Source organism: Paramormyrops kingsleyae, chromosome 25 (assembly GCF_048594095.1).
Source record: "Paramormyrops kingsleyae isolate MSU_618 chromosome 25, PKINGS_0.4, whole genome shotgun sequence".
Lineage (NCBI taxonomy): Eukaryota > Metazoa > Chordata > Actinopteri > Osteoglossiformes > Mormyridae > Paramormyrops > Paramormyrops kingsleyae.
In genome coordinates, this window is record NC_132821.1 from 23,385,875 (window position 1) to 23,406,160 (window position 20,286).

The window sequence follows — 20,286 nt, forward strand, 5'->3', positions numbered from 1 at the left end:
ACTAAACAATTGGTTCTGATATTTACCGAATTATATATATTCATGAGTTTGTAATTATAAATATTCATGAAGGCTTTTGATGCAAAAACAATGGTCCTTTATTCTTGTGAAACCTCATCCTAATGTTTATGTGGTTTACCTATGCTCAAGACATTCTACTCAGACAAAATACAAGTTAGATTTAATGTAATGACGAACCTGTCCAATACATATTATAATAAGAAATGAGGTGGTTTATACGTTTCCTTTTTTTACTAAGACATAACACGTTATCAATATATTTATTGTGCTTTTACAATTTTAATTCAAATCACATTATATGTATCACATTTGGGCACGACTGTACTGAAAACACTTGGCTGAGATCGGTTTAGGGAATGTATTTTTTCTAAGTGATCTTTTACCTTTTTCTGAGAGATCAATTAAATTACCTTTTCCCGTACCATACTCGCACAACGCGCAGAGGACGTGCGCGCTACTGAGGCGCGCCACACCACTCCAATACTCAAGTGCTTTTGCAATGTCACGTGACCAGCAGTGACGCGAAACATGGCGGAGGCTGGGGATAGTGTCGGTCGGTCTGAAGACGAAAATGTGCCAACTTACGAAAATGTTGACGTGAACAGCAAAATATTTCGTGTGGGCACCTTCGGGCGCCTGTGGACCGAGAAGCTGCGGCCGTCCGACTTCTCTTTCCAGGACGGCGACGAGGAAGCGGAGGATGCCGCCTTTTCGCTGGACATGGGAATCACCCCGCAGACATTGAGGGAGATCAAGGAGATCTGCAGGTTCGCCCCTCAGCCTCCAAATGTCTCCTTCGTTTTATCGCATTGCTTCTTTAAGATTGCAATGGGAACAAAAGCAAGATTCCTTTTAGGTGTACTCTAAAAAAGTTCGTTCAGAAGCAATCTCGTCTCATTAAGGATCTGTATGTTGGTTGAAGTGGCATCTCACTGTAATCTTTCCTTTTCTAGCCCCGATACATTAAAATCTGGTACTGAGACCGTGCAAACCGAAATTGTGCCGGCCGAGCCGATCCTGCGGACCTTACGGTAATGTTCCCTTTAGGCGTCTGGCAAGCGTGTGATTTGCCCGGCGTGTTTGCGTCCCTAGTAAAACTATCATGCTTTCTTATCATGCACCTTATTGCGTTTAAAAATAATACTAATTATTTCCCGTCCACAGACTGCGGAAAAGGAGACAGGATTACCAAGAAACCCTTCAGAGAGATTTTAGTGACCGACAAAACATTCATGCTAGTGAATTGGTGAGTGTCGCCCTCTGATAATGATCTATGTCAGGTGAAGAAGTGGTCCCGCAAAACAATTCAAACTATTCAAGACCCAAACAACATAACCATAAGCACTTCTGCATGAAATATTCTAAAGCCTCCTTACTTTCTAAAGCAAACCTGGAGCTGGTCATGTTTTTGTTGAAGCCTTCCTATATTGTGGAGTCCATTATTAATCCTCAAATTTTTGTCACCTTTAGGAGGGCTTAGCAGCCGGGAAGAAACCCATGGATCCTAAATACCTGGTCCCAGAGGGCGAGATCATCCTCAGTGTCAACGTTCTGTACCCTGCAATATTCCAGAGGGTGACTGTCTCTGTTCTTTGGAGCTCATACATGAAGTGTAGTTCCTGACCTTCCAGAAAAACTTTAAGGGACTAGGACTTGACGTGAATGATGATTTACCTTTGGTTGCTCGATAAGTGTTTTTAACAATCGGGACACGTCTGCTGCTGTCGGGTTTGTGGGGGGGGGCAGTCGGCAGTTGTGATTGTGAAATTCACTCCTGTGCTTGTGTCCCAGTTCCGTTTCACGAGGCAGCACCAGACTCTGCGAGTCCTGGGTTCGCAGAAGCTGACGCAGCTGCGAGACGCCATCTGCTGTGTCAGCGACCTGCAAGTGAACGGGGAGTTCGGCAACACGCCCGACATGGTGCCCGAGTTTATCAGCAAGGTGGGCGCCACGCCGCCGCCAGCTTCCTCACCTCACACCTCCCCGTTGGGCCAGTCGGCCGGACGAGGCGTTCAGGCCTGTGTGCTGAGGCTCTCCCGCGGCTTCTCTTTCAGGATCTCTACAAGTCGGCTTTCTTTTTCTTCGAAGGGGTGTTTTACAATGACTTCCGGTACCCAGAGTGCATTGACTTAAGCAAGTATGTCAGTGTTTTTTGGCGCCGTGGGGGGGGGGGAAGGGGTTGTCCTCTGACATTCTACACATGAGAAAGATCAATTCCTTGGTAAACTGATCGAGGACGAAGTCTCAATGCCAAAGGCGAGCATCGTTTCCCTCAGTATTCCAGGATAGGAGAGCCTCTCAACTCTGCTAATCTCTGAGGGCACATTTAGGTCGTTTACCTGTCTCAGGTATGCTCCTGAGCTCTATAGAATCAAGTTGCTTTATGCTGCATCCAGTGTCACATAATCAAAGTTTGTCGAAGAGCAGTGTATCCAACACAGTAGTAGTATGCTTTTAGCCTTACTCTGCAAAACAAATGTCATAAGCTCAAAGCTAACTTAGCTGTAAAATCAAAATACCAGCACGTGTTTGAGAACTGAATTTGCCCCACAGGACCATTGTGGACTGGACAAAGACTCATGACTTCCCACCCTTCCAGTCCAGGAAGATGGAAGAGACGTTGTTCAGTGACCTTAGGCTGAAGGTTGGCTACCCATACCAGTACTGCCACCAGGGGGACTGTGAACACGTTGTGCTTATTACAGACATACGGTGAGCTTTTTGGAAACATATGACTTCAGATAGTGTAAGATATCTCAACATTTGATTAATAGTTATATGGTGTATTACCTTATATTACTGAGTGCTTACGGTTATACTGAAACACTTAAGTACAGTGGTACCTCAGAACTCGAATTTAATCCGTTCACAACTCCGGATCGAATCCTAAAAAGTTCGAGTTGTGATCGAATTTTCCCCATAAGAAATAATGGAAAAGCAATTAATTGGTTCCCGGCCCCAAAAAATTACACCTAAATGTGTTTTTTTTTTTAGCATTTAAACACAAAATGAATTGGATAAAACAAGAGCAGCATATACTGTACTAAACACATTTAAGTACATTTATCAAAACAGTAATTTGTAAAGTAAGAAAATAAATGTATCCAAACAATGTGTCCTGCCCCGATCGTCCGCTCCTTCCGTGTGCCACGCCCCCTCGTTAACCCCATGTGGAATCCCCGTGTGATCAGCTGTTTCTGCTTGTTGTCATTAGTCCTCTGTATTTCGTCCGCGTTTCAGTTTGTTTCCCCAGTCCGGTCATTGTATTGTCCGTCTGCGCTTTGCCTGCCTTACCTGTAATTAAACCCCGTATTCCCCGATACCCTGACGTCTGCGCCTTTGTCTCCGTTCCGTCCCCGCTGGGCACAACAATATTATTATAATTAAATGTATTAAGGCTTATTAATATTAAAATAAATAAGAAATCTATTTTAAAATGTATTTTATTATATAATTACTGTTACTGTCTATCATTGTCTAAATGTATTTTTACTGTCTAAATATATGTATTCAGCTAGTGTAAACATGCACGGTGCTATCACAGTGAATACGAGACTGAGACTGAAGCTTTACTCTTTGTTTCCGCTGAGAGACGTGCCGCGTGACTCATTTCCCAGCGCGTACAAGTTATCTTAGGTCGGCGTTCACGGTTTGACTTCTGAGATTCAGATCGAGCTCTGGGTAATTTTTTTTCGAACTGGTTGGTTCAACTTTTAAGAAATCTGAGTTCTAATGAGTTCGAGAACTGAGGTACCACTGTATTATCTAGTTTGGAGGACTACAAATAGCTAAATTATAGCATAAAAATTTGTTCTTACAAAAACATTTAATACATATGGTCTGAGCAGTGAATGGATTGGCTATAGGCTTCATGATGAGCATCTTCTCCTCTCCTGTCCCCTTCCCACCATGTTAGGATAGCCCACCAGGATGACTGCCTGGACATGAATCTGTATCCCCTCCTTGCCTACAAGCACAGGGTTAAGACCCGGAAATGCTCAGTCTGTCATATGTATATCAGCAGGTAAGAAATGACACACTGTGCCCAGCACCAGCTGAATTCTGCTCTTAGACCATCTAGATCAGTGTTTCCCAATCCGGTCCTCGGGGACCCGCAGACAATCCACGTTTTTGCTCTCTCCCAGCAAAAATCTGGTTATGATTGACAAAATGATGCCTCATGAACCATTTGTTGTATTTGTTGACCCCACTACGAGGTGCTCTCTCTCCAAAAAAGGGCACAAAGCATGCCCCAAAGCAAGCCAAGAGCACCATCTAGTGGGGACAAAAAAATACAGCAAATGGTTCATGAAATATCATTTCGGAAGGAGGGAGCAAAAAAACATGGACCACCTGTGGGTCCCCGAGGACTGGGTTGGGAAACACTGTCCTAAACCCTTCGGTTGACTATGCTTTGCATCACACAGATGGATAACCACCAATGACAGCCTGGCCCCTATGGACCCCTGTCTCTTCTGCGAGCAGTGTTTCCGCATGCTACACTACGACAAGCAGGGCAACAAGCTCTGTGACTTCCTGGCTTACCCCTACGTGGACCCAGGGGCCTTCAACTGACCCCTGTCCTTGGAGAACAGGGACACCATTTACTGCCATGCAGTATGTTCTTACAAGAAGAGACATTGATGTACAATGCAAATAGGTGTAATTTTGGTTAAAACTTCAAATCAATAAAATTGTGTTGTTTGGGATTACTCTACAAATAGCTGCAGTCATTAGCTGATGTGTGGTGGAACAAACTGAAAACGTACTTTAAGGATACCTTAGATCAGTGTTTTCCAACCCAGTCCTCAGGGCACTCCGGACAGTCCACGTTTTTGCTCCCTCCCAATCAGGAACACTGAAAACCTGGTATAGGTGCACTGGGAGCTGAGAGGAAGCAAAAACGTGGACTGTTTGGGGTTCCCCGAGGCCTGGGTTGGGAAACACTGCCTTACATTAAGCCAGCAGTTCTACTGGTTGAAGAGCTGAATTTGAGTAGTGCTAATGTTCTTGCAACTACTTTAATCTGCCCATAACTACACAAGGATGATTAGGGTTAAGATGGTGTGTGAGTTATCTGAATGGAGGTGGTGCCTTAAGGCAAGGGCCAGCAATGGATTAAAGAACCTTAAACACATGGGTGGAGATATTCCACAAGCTACACATGGAGTAGACTTAAAGGTGCTTGACCGCATGGCTGCAAGTGTGAAGGTCAAGCTATGGAGTGATGAATACCAAGAATACCAAAGGCAGCATCCTACCACTAAAGCATTCTAAAAGTGTGGTTAGCAGCTGAATACTACCAGGCTTTCAAAAGTCATTTCTGAAATACACCACCTCTGGGCAATTTTAGGACTACATTGGCTTGGTTACCGGTTTATTGAAGACCAGTGTTGTTTCTGAAGTTGTTTGGATCCAGACAATAAACTTTGCGGGGGAAAATGTTCTAAACTTCTTTATTACCAGAGATATACCTGGTTTATAAGACAGGCACAAAAATACTCTTATGTACAAACACGTATGCAAAATGGGCAACTTAAAATCACGGGCCTGCTCCCGGGGAACTCAAGGGCATCTGCGCGCGGACGGCAGAGGAAGCTTTGGCACACTACCCAGACTTCACGCCTGATGCTCGCTTTCCTAAAGGAACAGCTGAAGGAATATTTACACTGAAACAGCAGGGAGCAGCTTTAGGACGAACACCTAAGTGACAAGACAGTTAAAACAAACTACTACACAAAGGATGGGTATGCTGGTTTGGAACCTAACTAGGTGCAGAGGGCTACGTTACGAGGATTACCAGATTAAAGGGGTCAGGTGACAGGATGCGGTTTTGGAATGTCAGTCAGTTCGGGGTGGCAAGCCGCTCGCTGCATCACCGGAGTCCTAGACCACAAAATTTACGGCAGCGGGTTTGAAATGTGTAACGGGACCGAAAGGAGGCATAAGTCGGTTTGGCCAAGTAGCAAAGAGGCGAAACAATGGGAACAGACATGGTACGTTATAGCTGAGTGGCTGGCACTGACGACTCTGCCCACGCTTAGGAACCAGAAAGAGAGAAACAAAAACATTGTGGCACACTGACACCAGGAACGGACACGGACACATCCCGAGGGTGGGGACTGTGGACGTCCCATCTGGACCCGCATGATCCTACTGCACCGCAAAAGTGTCGCTCGTGCTCCCGGTCCGTAGGGGATCTCGCAGGCGGGCAGGCTGGGCATCTCAGGCCGAGTCTTCCTGAGCCTTTGTGACACTGAATAATGAGAACATTGAGTTAGTAGTAGTGTGTATATGATAACAACTACGTCTGATGACCGTATGACGCAGTAAGGGTTACAGGTAAAATGCGCATTCTCCTAACTGCTCCCCCGCACTCGTCTCCTAGCGCGTCCTCCTCACCTCTCCTCCTCTGTGGGGCTGCTCTCCTCCAGTAGCCGCTCTGGCCTATTCTCGTCAGGACTGGCGTCGCCGTTCACGGCTTTGTCTACAGCGAGTTGCGAAAGACACCAATGAGAATGTGACGAAGAATCACGCGTGGGAGCCCTTCAAGTGAAGGGGACGTGGGACGTGACCGAACAACCTGTCTGGTTCCTTGATCACTTTGCTACCGGTTACCATAAGGCTAACATGTCCTCATCTGCCATGGGTTTAAACAAATATTCCCGCTGACCGGGGATTTCGCCATAGCAACCGCATCACCCCAAGCACACCCCCGCTCACCGACACCTTGCTCCCTGGCCTGCTCCGCCCGCTTCAGGGCGCTTTTCTTGGCCTCCTCATGCTGTCGCTGCTCCGCCAGCGACTTGTTGAGCACCTGGCTCAGGACGGAGTCGCCTTCTCCGACGAGGAACATTGTCTTGAACTTGTTGTAGAGCATGGTGGCCTTGTCCATGATGTCCTGGCAGGCTTTGAATCGGCGGATCTGCCCCCAAAAAGGAAGACCATACTTACAGGATCTCACTACAGGCAAAACAAAAAAAGATGGCTGATTCTGGAGGGGAGGGGGGGGGGGGGATCCCACCCACCTTTTTGAGTGTGGCAATGAGCTCACTGTGCTTCTGAAGGTGCTGGGTGGTCAGCTGGAGAGTGCTCAGTTCATCCAGGGCTAGCAGGCACTTCTTCACATCCTGCATGTAGCACAGGAGACCCCATCGCATCTGAAAGCTAACGCAACTGCGACCTGGACACTTTCCCCAAAGGATGATGGAAGTCAGGAACCACCACCTCATCCATGTGGTTAAGACCATATCTACACTCAGCAGGGCTTTAGATAACAGGTGCCGTATATATAGATTACTAGCTTTTGGGTGTCACCGTACGGCTATCGTTAATATTCTAAGTGTACTACTAATCTGCTTTTCAAATTGCAAGTGGAAGGAAACGTCCCAACAGGGCCGAAAAGCCGGCATCCAGACAGATTCTGCCGGCCATAAATACATTGGCACACCTGTTATCTAATACCCTTGACATCGTGAATGGGCCCTACAAACTCCATCAGCTTTCAGTGCCGCCCTACACAGGCCAGCGTGGAGAACACACTCATTGATGCACTTTGTCTTGATCTTTAAATACAGCTTATACATAGCCTTTAGGAAGCAAGTCCACTCTTTTCAGTAATGTTAGTGCTCAGGGGAGGGGGGGGGGGGGTCGGGCAGCCAGGTGACCTTGGACCCCCAAAGGTTTTTTCCCTCCTTAATTGGGAGTTATTGGTTCCTCTCCTCCATTGTCATCTGACATTATGTAATTTCTTTCCTTCCCATATTACTGATGTTTAATGTTTCACGATACATCCATGTAAAGCACCTTGGGACGATTCTGTTGTGAAAGGCGCTATATAAAAATTAACTGAATTGAACTTAGTCTGAGTAAGACACAGACCTCCTGACTGATGTCTGACGTGGTGTTGGGTTACTAAGCCATAAAACAAACACACTGTGTGTCTATTCCTTTTAATGGCACCTGTGACCGCTGGAAAACACCTCTTATGAAATTAATCAAGTAATCAATTTGTTAATAAGGAAGAAAACCTATTTCCAAGCAGGGTTACATATCTGATGTGTGTTGTGTTGCTGGGGTGCATTAGTCCTTACATTTATAATTCTGGAGATCAGTGTCAAACTCCTGAATGTAAATAAAACTATTTCTTTCGTCAAGGGACGCACATCGGGTTGAACTTACGGGGTTATCAATCTTCAGTGATATCTTGATTTCTCCATGCAACCTCTGCAGTCGTGATTCTGTCGATACATCTGAATCATTTAGGGCATTAAAAGTAAACTGTTAATGGACCAATGCGCTGAAATAATATTTCCCTTCAGCACACTGAACAAGCACAGTTACTACACCGGCGCAGAAACCCTGTTCCACGTAAGCAGAAGGTGGATGGCTGAAATAACACAAAAGTAAAATATAAACTCCATCTCCATGGCCGAATGGCCTGAATCCTACTTCATGGAGTGTTTGTGTTGCTACATTACTACATCACTGTAGGAGCATCACCGTCAAACAAACAAATGTACCTTTTTTCTTGTCTCCCTTCCTTTCATCCAGTTTCTTTCCATCGTCTTTATTCTGCCTGGGAAAGATCATTCAGAGATGATTGGCCAATTCTGCCTACCCCTTAAATAAACAGCTTTTCAAGTCCAGTTTATAAAACGATTAGGGATGTCCCCATACACGTTTCCCCCCAAAATGTATATCTGCCAATTCCGGTCACTTAATAAATATTTAAATACACACACACACACACACACACACACACACACACACACACACACACACACACACACAGTAGGCATTCTTCACCCGAGTAAGCATTGCGATTTCACATTATTTTTCCATATGATGTTTCTCCAAGTGCCTAATTAGATTTGTTATATTAATCAAAGTTCTGCTGTTGCCTCCTCTCAAAAGAACGGCACTGTGAACATTGCAGGTAGCTTTTGGGCTGCTTTGTGTTTTCAGTTTAAAGAATTTACACACGGCCGACATCTCAATAGTTTGTAGCATCAAGCTAAGTGCCTCAGGCTCACTGCAGCGAATGACAGAACCTTACAATCCACGCAACTGACGTGAACTGGGCGGATGCAGGAAATTAAACAGACCAGGCTTTGGACTGGGCTCTGGTAGCCAGTACAGATTAATGCCTTGATCAGCCCCAATTCTGATCTGATATCTGCTCAGAACATCACTGAAAATTATTAAAATCAGTATAAAATTTGTATTTTGACATTTATTTTACAGTGAGAATTTATGTTTTAAAAAAAATCTAAATTTTTTAAATTTAAATACTGAGAATAATTACATGTAGTGAACATCACAGTCCATTACGTCGGATAAATCCTGTATAAACTGTAAAAGCCTTTGCCACCATCTGGTGGATGAGAGATAGAATTACAACAATATCCACGACCTCACATCGCACATATGAGTCCCTAAGGCTGTATTTCACCCATTTATATGACTGGGGATTTACTGGAGCAATTCAGGTTAAGTACACTGCTCAAGGGTACAACAGCAGGACTCCTCCTGGGACTTTAATAAGCAGCAGTAAAAAGTAAAGCATGAATTTTTGCTGGACTAAACTGACTGCTTATAAATCTTTCAGACAGCATATTTCCCCTGTTATGAATGTGAAGCCATATTCACCCAATAAAATTCTTTTTAAAAATGAAATACTGCTGTTTATGACTAGGAAGGGCGGAGGTCCAACGCAGTGTGATGTTGAGCGGCGTCGGTGGATAATTAAACGGCTCGTTACCGAGCCGACCTCAGTTTCCACACCGTTGCTTTCACGTCTCTCCCTCCAAACGCTGCCCGACTTAACCCCTCGATACCTCACAACATATACAAGAGGTTCATCACGCTGTGCTCAAGTACCATTCTAATTACTTAATAACAGCCAAAAACTAAAAGCTAAAATATTATGTAGACAGAAAATTGGGGGGGGGGGAAAAAAATCTCAAGCTATGGGAAAAAATTTCAGCTGCTGGACTCTCAGATGTGATGCACAGAGTCTCAGACTGGGACGGAGGGGCTGGGTGCTCACTCAGAGGCCTTCTGGTCCTCAGGCCTACGCCTCCGGTCCTCTCGGTCAGCCTCCACGGAGCCCTGCCGCTGCTTCAGCAGGCCGCGTTTCTTGGCTGCGCTCTTGTTCTTCTGTGGAGACAGGAGGCGGTAATGAGATGGGGAGAGACATGAGATTCCCACAGAGCGGGAGGCCTGGGATATCGCTGCCGGCCGTCGGCACGCACCTCCTCATCCTCCGACTCTGAGGAGCTGCCCTCCTTGGCGCTCCGCCGGCGTTTCAGCTCCGGCTCCTTCTTCCCCTCCGACTCCTTGGCCCGGTCGTCATCCTTCCTCTTCCGGCCGTCCGCCTTCCTGTCCTCCTCGCCCATGCCGGCTCGGGACTTCTCCTCGGAGATGCGCTTCCTCTTCCTGTCTGTTTCACCGGGGTCCCTGATGGTTGCAGAAGGAGAGAACAGATTTGCTAGGGTCAAAGGTCGCCATCCCCATAGCACCCCTGTAGATCCATGTACATTTCCCTCACTCCCCTTGTCTTGCAGCCACAACATGGCATCAAATGTCACAGGAGGCAAATGCATGAGGACTAGGGCAGGTTATCCACTCAAAAATCTGTTCTGGTGTCAGCGTGAGGTATACAGAAGAATAGAAGGTGTTTACATTTCACTGCCAGAGCTAAGGGGATCCTGGGACGATTGCTGCTGGAGCAGAAGCATCTTCTCGGCCTTGGGTTTCCGGCCTCTGCGCTTGGGGGTGTGCACCTCGCCACCTGCTGAACCATAACAGAGCTCTGTCTCCACAGCGCCACCTGCTGGCCCGACCTTTAATTGCAGCATGTTAAAATGTCAGAGATCTGCTGAAAGGCTCCACCTTGAGGACTTGCAGTTGGGCTGGTGGGAACATCGTCCTTCTCCGAATCCTGTTCCACCTCGATCTGAAATGAAGGTGCGTTTACTGCATCAGACACGCACCTTCACCAACGCAACATGGCCAAAAATTAAGCCCACCGATGCGGTACAAGTCCTTACCTTTTTCTTTCGTCCCCTTTTGGACTTGGTTGGGGAGTCCGGCCCGTCCTTTTGTGTCCGTTCCTGGAACGGGACAAGTAGCTACTTCTCACACAACTGATGAATTTTACAATAAGGATTAAAACGCTCATAAAGAAGAAAACACTAAAAATGAACTTTGTGGGTGTTTTTTTTTTAGCATCACCTCCTGGATTGCTGTTGTACATGATATTTAACCTTTTAAAATTAATACACATTACGGTTCCCCATATTCACCATCCTGCACATAAATAGTGAGCATGGTATGCAGTTAGTGGTCAGTGTATTTATACACAGGCAATTAAGATCAGGAACTGTGTCGTCTTCCCAGGCCTGCCGCCATTAGATGTGACATGGATACCAGCAGGGAATTCTGTGGAAGTGGCCGTGGCAGATCACATGACCAGTGGAGGGGGTGAGGGGGGCACTAAGCCCCTGCCACACAAACCTAACCTGATGGAAGCCACAACAGCGAGGACAGAGTACAACAGGAAACCACAGTACGCTGGTCAGAGGGAAATCAAAAAAACACACACACATGCACTACCCTACTGGCCTAAAAATGCCATGCTCTCCGATTGATCTGCATTTCTCTGTGGAGAGACACAGCACAGGTTCATCTACTTGGGGGAGGACAGTGATGCACATTTAGTCCCTCGCTTCTCTGTACCCCATGGGGGGTGCTAAGGGAGGGGCTGCTATACACCCAAAGCTGCCTTTACATGTCCAGTTTGGATACAGCATTTTATCACCCCCCTCTCCTCCCCAATAAAGGGAATATTACTGGCACATCCCCAGCAGGCACAGAGATTGGCAAGGACAGCTCCTCCGACCCAAATCAGCGAGAGCTGACACACCCCGAGTGAGCATGAAGGCCCTATCAACCGGCGGCGACGGAGTGGAGCCCAGATGAAACATGTCGACCGGTACAAACTCATGTCTGTTCTCTGTTTGCTGCAAACAACCAGAGAAGGAACAATGAAGAAGAACCAACCAAATAGAGGAGGGAAAAGAAAAAAAGAAAACAAAACCATCCCCAGTGGCTTTTTTTTTTTTTTTTTTTTTTTAACTATGGAAAAAAAAACACCACTGACTACTTTGCATGCTTTACCCCCATCCAAACGGTGTCCAAAAAATAATAAAATGTAGGAGAGTGGCACCCTCTAGAGGGCAGCCCTGGCAGTACATGCAGTGTACGTACATCCTCAGTGTGAGCCACGGGCTCTGACCCCTCGATGGACCCTGACCCTGCGGCAACTTCCTGCTCAGCCTCACTGCCAGCCACCTGGGGTAATAACCAAACACACAGGGCCACGCGGCGGGGGGTTAGCATGTGACGACCGTCCCCACGGGGGCACCCAGCAAGGTGCCAGGGTCCCGGGATGGGAGTGGGGGGGCGGCGGCAGGGTGCACGCCCAAGGTCGTAACCCCGAAACAGCAGCAAGCATCACCCTGGTGCGGCTAGAGAAATCGTAGGACAATGAAGAAGAGCGTTCACAATTTCCGTCAAGTCAGGTTTACATCTCGGCAGATTCTAACTGGGTCCAGCTGCTCTGCATTAAAGGCACAAGCATCTTTAGTCTGACATCGTTTTTATAGCAAGTCCAAAAGAGAAAGGCAAGAACTCAGATTCACAGAGTGTCTGCCATCGTCCAAGAACAGGAACTTTACAGGGATGAGTACCTCTTACAAACGTATTCGTCACTGGGTGGCGTGTACTCAGAATGGCCCAGATATGAAAGTAGGCGTGGCTTCTCGCTGCCTATGCCCTCCCCTTCAGGACCCCCGTCTGGAGACTCACTTTACCCGACGTCGACTTTCTCCTCTTATCTTGCGCCTTCGCATCCCCTTCGGTGTCCGCCTCCGGGCTGCTATCTGAGTCCTTTTCCGTCGCTGATCCCGGCGGCCTCATCTACAAACGCGTACCGGTTACAGTCAGTGCTAACGCTGATGTCGGGCGGCAGCGGAGCAGCGTGCCCCGGGGGGGTCTGTGCGCGTGCGAAACGTCCAGCGGGAGGTCAGTGCAGCACCGGCACGCTCCTCTCACCTTCTGTCCATTCAGCTCCACCTTTGGGTTGTTCTCGATCTCCCAGAGACCCTCATTGAAACCCTTCCGCTTGTTCGGTTTGCCAAACTTGTCTTTGTTGGGCAAATATGGAAAGATGTCTTTGGGACCTAAAAATGCCCTAAAAGGTGCATGTGAAAGCGATTAATTTGTCATTGACACACCACAGCGCACAACAATGAAATGTGCCCTCTGCATTTAACCCATATGTGACATAGCAGTAGGCAGCTATAACGTAGCACTTGGGGAGCAGTGCTTGGGGGTGGTAACTTGCTGGTCAGGGATTCAAAGGAGCAACCTTTAAATCACAAGTAGGCTTCTCTAACCATAGGCCACTACTGCCTAACTATGGATAAACAATGGCGGTCTTCAAACCGCACTCTCTTCTGAGTTTATCAGACAGAAGCATCTTGGAAAGAGCACATCTGCACAGATCCACATTACCAGCAAACATAATTAAGACAAACGCAAAAAAAAAAAACAGCAGGGGTTTCACTATTTCACAAAACTTCTACTCACGTCTCATGGGTCCCAAAGAAAAAGATTGGAAATTTAATGTTGGAAGGTTTCACGGCACCATCAGGAACTTCATCTATCTGCAAGGGGTAAGAATGGGGGTGTGTCACAGGATTTACTGCCAGTCAGCACGGGCATCATGAAAGCAATCTTCAAAAAGGATTTTTAAACCAGAACCCTTAAGACAAAACAATTAGACACATTACAAACTAAACTGCACCCCCTATATCAATTTCACGCATGTTTGAGCAGTGGTGAAACCATTACTGACACGGCATGTTTACATTATTCATGTTTGAAGGTGCTCTGTGAGGATTCAGAGCCATTATCACGGTCATAAAGCTGTCAGTAAATGGAGGCGCGGCTTACCCTGGCCGGCCAGTGAGGGTAGCCTTTCATTTTGGCGAAAATCAGGTCTCCGGGTTTGAAATCTCGGGTCATGGTGTGAAGTTCCGGCGATCCTGCGTGTGCTGGATGCGAGAGACACCGGAGGGCAGGGCAGATACACGCACGGAGTCACCAACGTGCTCACTGGCAACACACACACAAAGCAAACTGCATAAGCTTTAAGTGCATCGTGCATAAGTTCTAAAAAGCTCGGCGACTGCATGAGGTCTCACGAGCCCAGCGCGCTCTGGGACAGCAGTACCCACGCGCGCAGCCCGGGGACCACAGGGCTCCGAGAATGGAGGAGGAGGACGGCGTCCAGTAACCCCTCCCCCCGCACAAATACATCCACATTTACGGCAGCCAAACGAGCGTTTGTCTACGATACAGGAGAAAATAAGCCAATAACACCGAGAGACCTCAATGGAGGCCGCTTCGCCACGGAATAAGTTTCCCTTCAGCCGAGCGGACACTTCGATATTACGCAGGTTGCCATTTTCCGGCGCTCTATGGCTCCCCGCCGCCGCCGCCGCCTCCTAAAGCTGCCGTCCGGCACGCTTCTGGGACACGGCCGGCCGCCGAACCACACCCCTCATCCATATCCATGCGTCCCCGGCCTCTACCGAAAAAAGAACACGCGGCACCCTAACGAATAGAGCTTACCAGCAGCAGCCCCCGACTCGGCAGTCAGCAATACCCGCTTAGTGCTCGCCGTACTCCCGCGCAGCTTAGCTAGGATCGTACCAAACAGGCACTCACACGGGGGTGGCCGCTTTAGTAAACAGTAAAGCATTTTTTATAACAAAACGTGTAATCACTAATAAACAACTCTGTGATTTTCCATACTTTATATAACATCTACATTAAATTTTTTGCTAACTGAAATAACTAATTTCCTATCAACTAGTGCCTTGCACTTACCTCCGACTAAGAAGGTACCCCTAAATTTGAAAGAGACCGTGAGGTTAAGACGAATGCGCAGAATATACGGACTGGTAGTACTTCGTGAAAATGTATTTAAAACTCCGCCGGAGTTCGGCGGCTTATGGCAGTGCGAAGTGAATTAATTGGAAATGAAAACAGTTATATTAGGCATATTACGGTTTCATATATATATAAATGAAGCAGAAGGCCTTGATATGGCCTTGGCATTTCTATAAGCCCTTGAACCAGGAAACATTAAGATGATGTCATTTGTAACGCCGAGAATACTAAATTCAGGGGTACTCCAATGTCAGTATTTCGTAGAATTAATGGCACATATGCTTTTTGTATTAATTACTTATAAACTTATTTAACGCTCAATAAATGATCAAGCGTGAAAACAGCAATATTTGTTAAATAATCAAACTGTTAATATATATCAATTTCGTAGTTTTTTTGTATTAAATTATTCAATTAAATTGCTTGGTATGTATTGCTTGCAAATATGCTTGCGATGTCGTATTTATAGATAGCCAAAGACCAATTTTGCTATTTTCCATCGCTTTATGTAATCTTAAATTAAATGCAGAAGAAATATTTCTGGATGTGAGCCTTGCCAACGATGAGAGAAAGGGCTTGTATTACCGTTCACTGATAAAAGTCTGCAATATCTTACAATATCTTATCTAACACTATATCTTGTGTATTGTATGAACAACAGCAGCTCACTATTTATACTAACCAGCTGTATAATAATAATAATAATAAGAAGAAGAACATCAACAACACTTAAATAGGAGCTAGTCCTCAGTGTTTGGGAAAAAGGTCTGTGTCTGTGTTCAGCCTAAATTCTGAAACATTTTCACGTGCCTCATTAAGAATCGTCGCAGATCTTACTGGACGAAACAGTGTCCTCTAGTGGCTATTATTAGTATTGTTTCGCTATCATGGGAAAATTCAAAATATTGTAGTATGACCATGAAGGATTTCTGACATATGTACTTAAAAAACATATTTAAAAATGCATTTTGCTTAATTTGTAAAAATTATTATTATGTAATTTATATCAATATACGTTTATGTTTAGTATTTTGAAAATAGAGAACTTTCCCCATAATATATAATCGATGACGTAATGAGTTCAAAACGTTTGCGCAAAGTCAAGGAGGAAGTTCAGTTTTTTCAGACATTTCATTAATGATCATTACAGCCAACAGTTGATCACTGGTGCCGAACCAAAAGACTTACAATCTTCATTCAAGTCTATTCGTGTTTAAAGGTTTTAAGATCTTGCTGAGTGAAGCGCTTAAATTGTACGTGTATTTTTCATTAAAATTTTGTTGTTTTCAGTTATTAGCATCTGTGGTGCAAAAATAGAACCAGTTTTGTCAATTAAATTACAAAACAAACTTTCTTAGTTTGCTTTTATTACTTTATCATTTGTTTGACTTGCCATTATCTGAGTGTTCACCTTAGTAGTAGAAATATATTTAAGACACTTCACAATGTTTGATCATTTCTTTGGTTTCATATTTGTTTTGTTTCTCCTTAAGCAGTAAAAACGTTGCTGTTACGCTTGGCCATTTGAGTCAGTGTGTTTCGTGAAGGAACAGGCGGAAATAGAAGTATGTGAAATGTTTTTCTGTATTTTAAAAATGCAAAATACTGTGGTTTATTCTGAGACTTTGGTTGATGGCTGTATTATAGTTTATTTTGATACACTTACAAATAGGATATTTTGTATTTTCTATCAAAATACATTTTGATGTATTTTACTCATCTCTGAGTGTGACCACGTTTGTATTATTAAGCTGTAAACGTATCTAATTATATTCAGTTTATGGAGTTGATTCTCACTGGACCTCAAATTAAGAAAATGTACTGCGGGCTAAAACAGATTGGAAGGGATACAAAAGAGTGTAGGAAAGTAAGTACCTTACTAGATGTATGAATTGGCTAACCTGCGTTCACAATAGCTTAATGTATATATTTCGACGATCCATCAAAATTGCTCCACTGTAGATTTTAATACACTGTTAATATTTGGGGGGGGGGGGGGCATTCCTTTTGTCTATTGCTTCAGTGTTATACAATAAATATGATGCATGCATTTTATTTTGTTAAAAAAAACACTCAAAACATCCAGTACTCGACAGGTAGCTTGTTGTTGATACTCTGTCATTAAGTCAATTATTACACAATAATGCACATACAGTATATAGATCTTCAGTGCCCTCTAGTGACAAATACTGAAAATGCTGGAATTTCCTAAGAAAAATTTCACAACTCTGCAAATCTCTGCAAATAGAAAACGATTTTGCTGTATTTTTATGATCACCATCATAATTACCTTTAATACAGTGTTTGGGAAAAAAACACCAATTATTCCATAAGTTAGAAGCCTATGAGGCTTTGTATCACATTCTGCATGAAGTGAGGAAGCCGGCGACCAAGTAATTAATAACATAACTAATTTACCTATTTATGTCGTGAACAAACAAGGAGCGTGATGGGCACAGGTGAGTATCTGACCTCGGCAAGTGATTTGGTGTCGGCAGGCACACATGCGGTCCGAGAGACAAGGTGAGTGGCAGGTGAGCGTTAAAGGACAGGCTGGGCGTCTCGGAGCGGAGGGCTGAGGAGGGAGATGGATTGATCGTGACCTGCAAGCCGAGAGCCGGTAGCTGGATTGGAGCCAAGGCTGCGGGGGGCAGTCGCTCTCAAACACGGCCGCTGGACTCGAGGCAGTCTGCTTTGTGCCCTTGACCCCCAGGAAAAATCGACACCGTACAGCTTCTATCCTCAGAGGTAGGCTGTCCGTACTGCACGATGGGATCTTTTCCACTACATGGGTTTTGTTGTATTCTTAGATCCCAAGTCAAGGACCTGGCATATCGATATATATACACGATGTTTCTTTTTCTCTCGAAACCACTCGAAATACTGCAGTAGTTGGCTAAATAAGTTCAGTTAGGGATTTCATTCTAATTTATTGCTTAAATACTCAATCAGAATCAAATCCCAGGTTTAAACTTTCATTTACACTGGCCCTGAAAAGCTCGTGTTTTAACAAAAACATTAATCGTTTAATCATTGAATAACACTACAGAAAAATGGAAATCTGATATTTTTGTGTAAGGTACAGAGATATCAGGATTTGAAATCAAAACTTCCACAAACGTACTCCAAAAACTTCATAACCTTTGCTTTAACTTAAGTCTTGAACGGATTATTACGATGACTGTGATATATGTCATAACAGCTACGAACCGAAACCAGACGGCAGATTAAACAAACGTGGATTTATATTCTAATCACAACCGTTAATTGCGCAGTTCTTATGTCCGCGATCGGCTTACTGAGCTGGGTGCTTTCTGGTAGTAATTTAACGTATTGTTTTTGGCTGCTTTTGACGGGCCGTATTATAGGAATGCAGCTAAATAGCGTTCATATGTAGAAATTCATCACGCAGTCGCCCGCTGCAGGCACGCGGCGTTTGCTTCCCCAGATGTGCTGGCTTTCCACGGTCGCTCACGCCAGATCCCTTTCGTAACTCTTTGGAACAAAGCTGCGTCCTCTGAAGGCACCTTCTTCGACTTCCGTGAGCAATGGTGTCCTTGAGTATTTTTTTTTTTATCTCGGGGCCGGAGCGGGGGGTAAGCAGTCAGTTGTGCCCGCTCTGGAGACCCTGGCGATTGGCATGCCTGCTTTGGCAACTCTTCAGCTCGCCGAGAGCGGGCTGCTGATGGGGAGAGGGGTAATTAAATAATCACCCGTCAGGTCAACCGTCTCATTTCCCAATTTTCGGTTTATATATACCATCAGCGAAAATATCCTTATCTGGGCGCTGCTTGCGTGTGTAGCAGCGGCAGCTGTCGTCTGCGGTAGCAGACGGCCGTTATCACGTACAATATTGCATGCTAATTGTTGTATGACCCAACATCCTCTTATGCATGTATAAAATTTTTTGGACATAAAATACTCAGGTTACATGCTACAGGGAGATGAATAAGTTCTGCTATTACAAAGCCAACAGAAAATATACCACTGAGTCCCTCAACAGTACTGAGTGCGATATGTCTGACTGACTACCCCAGATCTGCGTCTTACATATATGTTACTGTGACTGTGTTAGTTATAAAATCAAAAGAAAGACGTGAACTAGGCTTGCTCTGGTTTTAGAGTAACACTGGCACATGTTGGGAATTCCTCGTTTGGACTGGCAGGAGGAAGCATGGTGCCGTCTGTTGGGGCGGGGGGCGGGGGTTTTAAAAGATCCTCGACCAGGTCAACCCCCCCGAGGGACCCCCATATGTTGCCGAAGAGTGTATGAAGGGACAGCTTGACAGATGCCTCCATCAGCCCTCGAACGGGCATTTTTTTGGGGGGGAGGTAAGGCGATCAGGTGCCAGCATCTACTCCGACCCCCCCCCCCCCCCAGCAGGGTGCAATTTGATGACAAGACAGGAGCAGGCCTCGCGGCAGTGGCATGCTGGCCGGCGGGGTCCTGGGGTTCGTGGATCAGCTCCCGCTGCAGAGTGATTTATAAAGGTGGGGGTCAGCATACGAGGACAGCGGAAGGGCTCTCTTGCTGGGCTGCCGAAACCAGCTGAGGTGGGGGGGGGGGCATGCAGTCAGCCTGCGAGAGGAGCAGATGTTTTGTTCGGCGTGAGCCAAATTCCAAGGCGACCTTCAGCTGCCTGTAGGTCGCCGCATCCACTGAGGTCGCGTGGGACATTTCCCAGGTAACGGCTTCAACCTTCATGGAACAACATATTAATTACAGGCCCGGACCCTGGGCCGAGGGGGCGCCGTTAACACGCCGCACAGCTGGCATCGGGGGGTGGCAGTCCCCCGCAGTACGCACACCACTAATGCCAGGCGTTAATTATGGGAGGCAAAGTTTTCATAAATATGTTATTGGTTCATAATATAAAACAGGAGCCGACAGACACGTATATTTTCAGTTCTGTATGATTTTACACAGTGTGCGAAATACCCGTCAATATTGTTGTGCAATACCGGTCTTGAGACATTTTTGCTTTTGAGGCTATCAGGGGGTCTCATGGGTTAATCAGGGGTGTTGGACCCCCCCGTATTTCGCACACTGATTTTACATTAATATACATGACTATAAAATATGCAAATAATGTAATTGTAATTGAGATTTAATTGTAACTGTCTTTTATTTGTAATTGAAATTGAAATTTAATTGCAATTGAAAAGTTATTATTTAAATCTGTTTAGCGATACGTCTGAGGTTTTACTTTTTACTCAGAGGGTCATTCCGGTGAGCCGGCA

At 45.5% G+C, this 20,286-nt stretch overlaps 2 protein-coding genes across 8 annotated transcripts; one reads left to right on the forward strand and one right to left on the reverse strand.

Annotated features, from left to right (window-relative positions):
• The first annotated feature begins 469 nt into the window (after positions 1 to 469).
• snapc3 (small nuclear RNA activating complex, polypeptide 3) lies at positions 470 to 4,742 on the forward strand. The gene is made up of 9 exons (XM_023799418.2): positions 470 to 788; positions 975 to 1,052; positions 1,186 to 1,267; positions 1,492 to 1,596; positions 1,813 to 1,962; positions 2,076 to 2,158; positions 2,575 to 2,733; positions 3,938 to 4,045; positions 4,449 to 4,742. The coding sequence occupies exons 1-9, from the start codon at positions 550 to 552 to the stop codon at positions 4,594 to 4,596; spliced, it is 1,152 nt and encodes a 383-aa protein (XP_023655186.1). The 5' UTR covers positions 470 to 549; the 3' UTR covers positions 4,597 to 4,742.
• A 718-nt stretch (positions 4,743 to 5,460) lies between these two features.
• psip1a (PC4 and SFRS1 interacting protein 1a) lies at positions 5,461 to 14,827 on the reverse strand. Of its 7 annotated transcripts, none has more exons than XM_023799411.2 (17): positions 14,725 to 14,827; positions 14,044 to 14,144; positions 13,678 to 13,754; positions 13,141 to 13,279; positions 12,895 to 13,005; positions 12,295 to 12,378; positions 11,076 to 11,138; positions 10,918 to 10,981; positions 10,708 to 10,819; positions 10,278 to 10,482; positions 10,073 to 10,182; positions 8,544 to 8,599; positions 8,203 to 8,273; positions 7,050 to 7,151; positions 6,745 to 6,946; positions 6,424 to 6,508; positions 5,461 to 6,277 (listed from the first exon to the last, which is right to left on the reverse strand). In XM_023799411.2, exons 2-17 carry the CDS (start codon positions 14,113 to 14,115, stop codon positions 6,247 to 6,249), a joined length of 1,584 nt encoding a protein of 527 aa, XP_023655179.2. In that variant the 5' UTR covers positions 14,116 to 14,144; positions 14,725 to 14,827; the 3' UTR covers positions 5,461 to 6,246. The 7 variants fall into 7 exon arrangements, with proteins under 7 accessions (XP_023655179.2, XP_023655181.2, XP_023655182.2 ...); XM_023799413.2 differs by having other exon boundaries at positions 10,708 to 10,816; positions 14,044 to 14,205; positions 14,725 to 14,826; XM_023799414.2 differs by having other exon boundaries at positions 8,203 to 8,261; positions 14,044 to 14,205; positions 14,725 to 14,826.
• Positions 14,828 to 20,286: the final 5,459 nt, after the last annotated feature.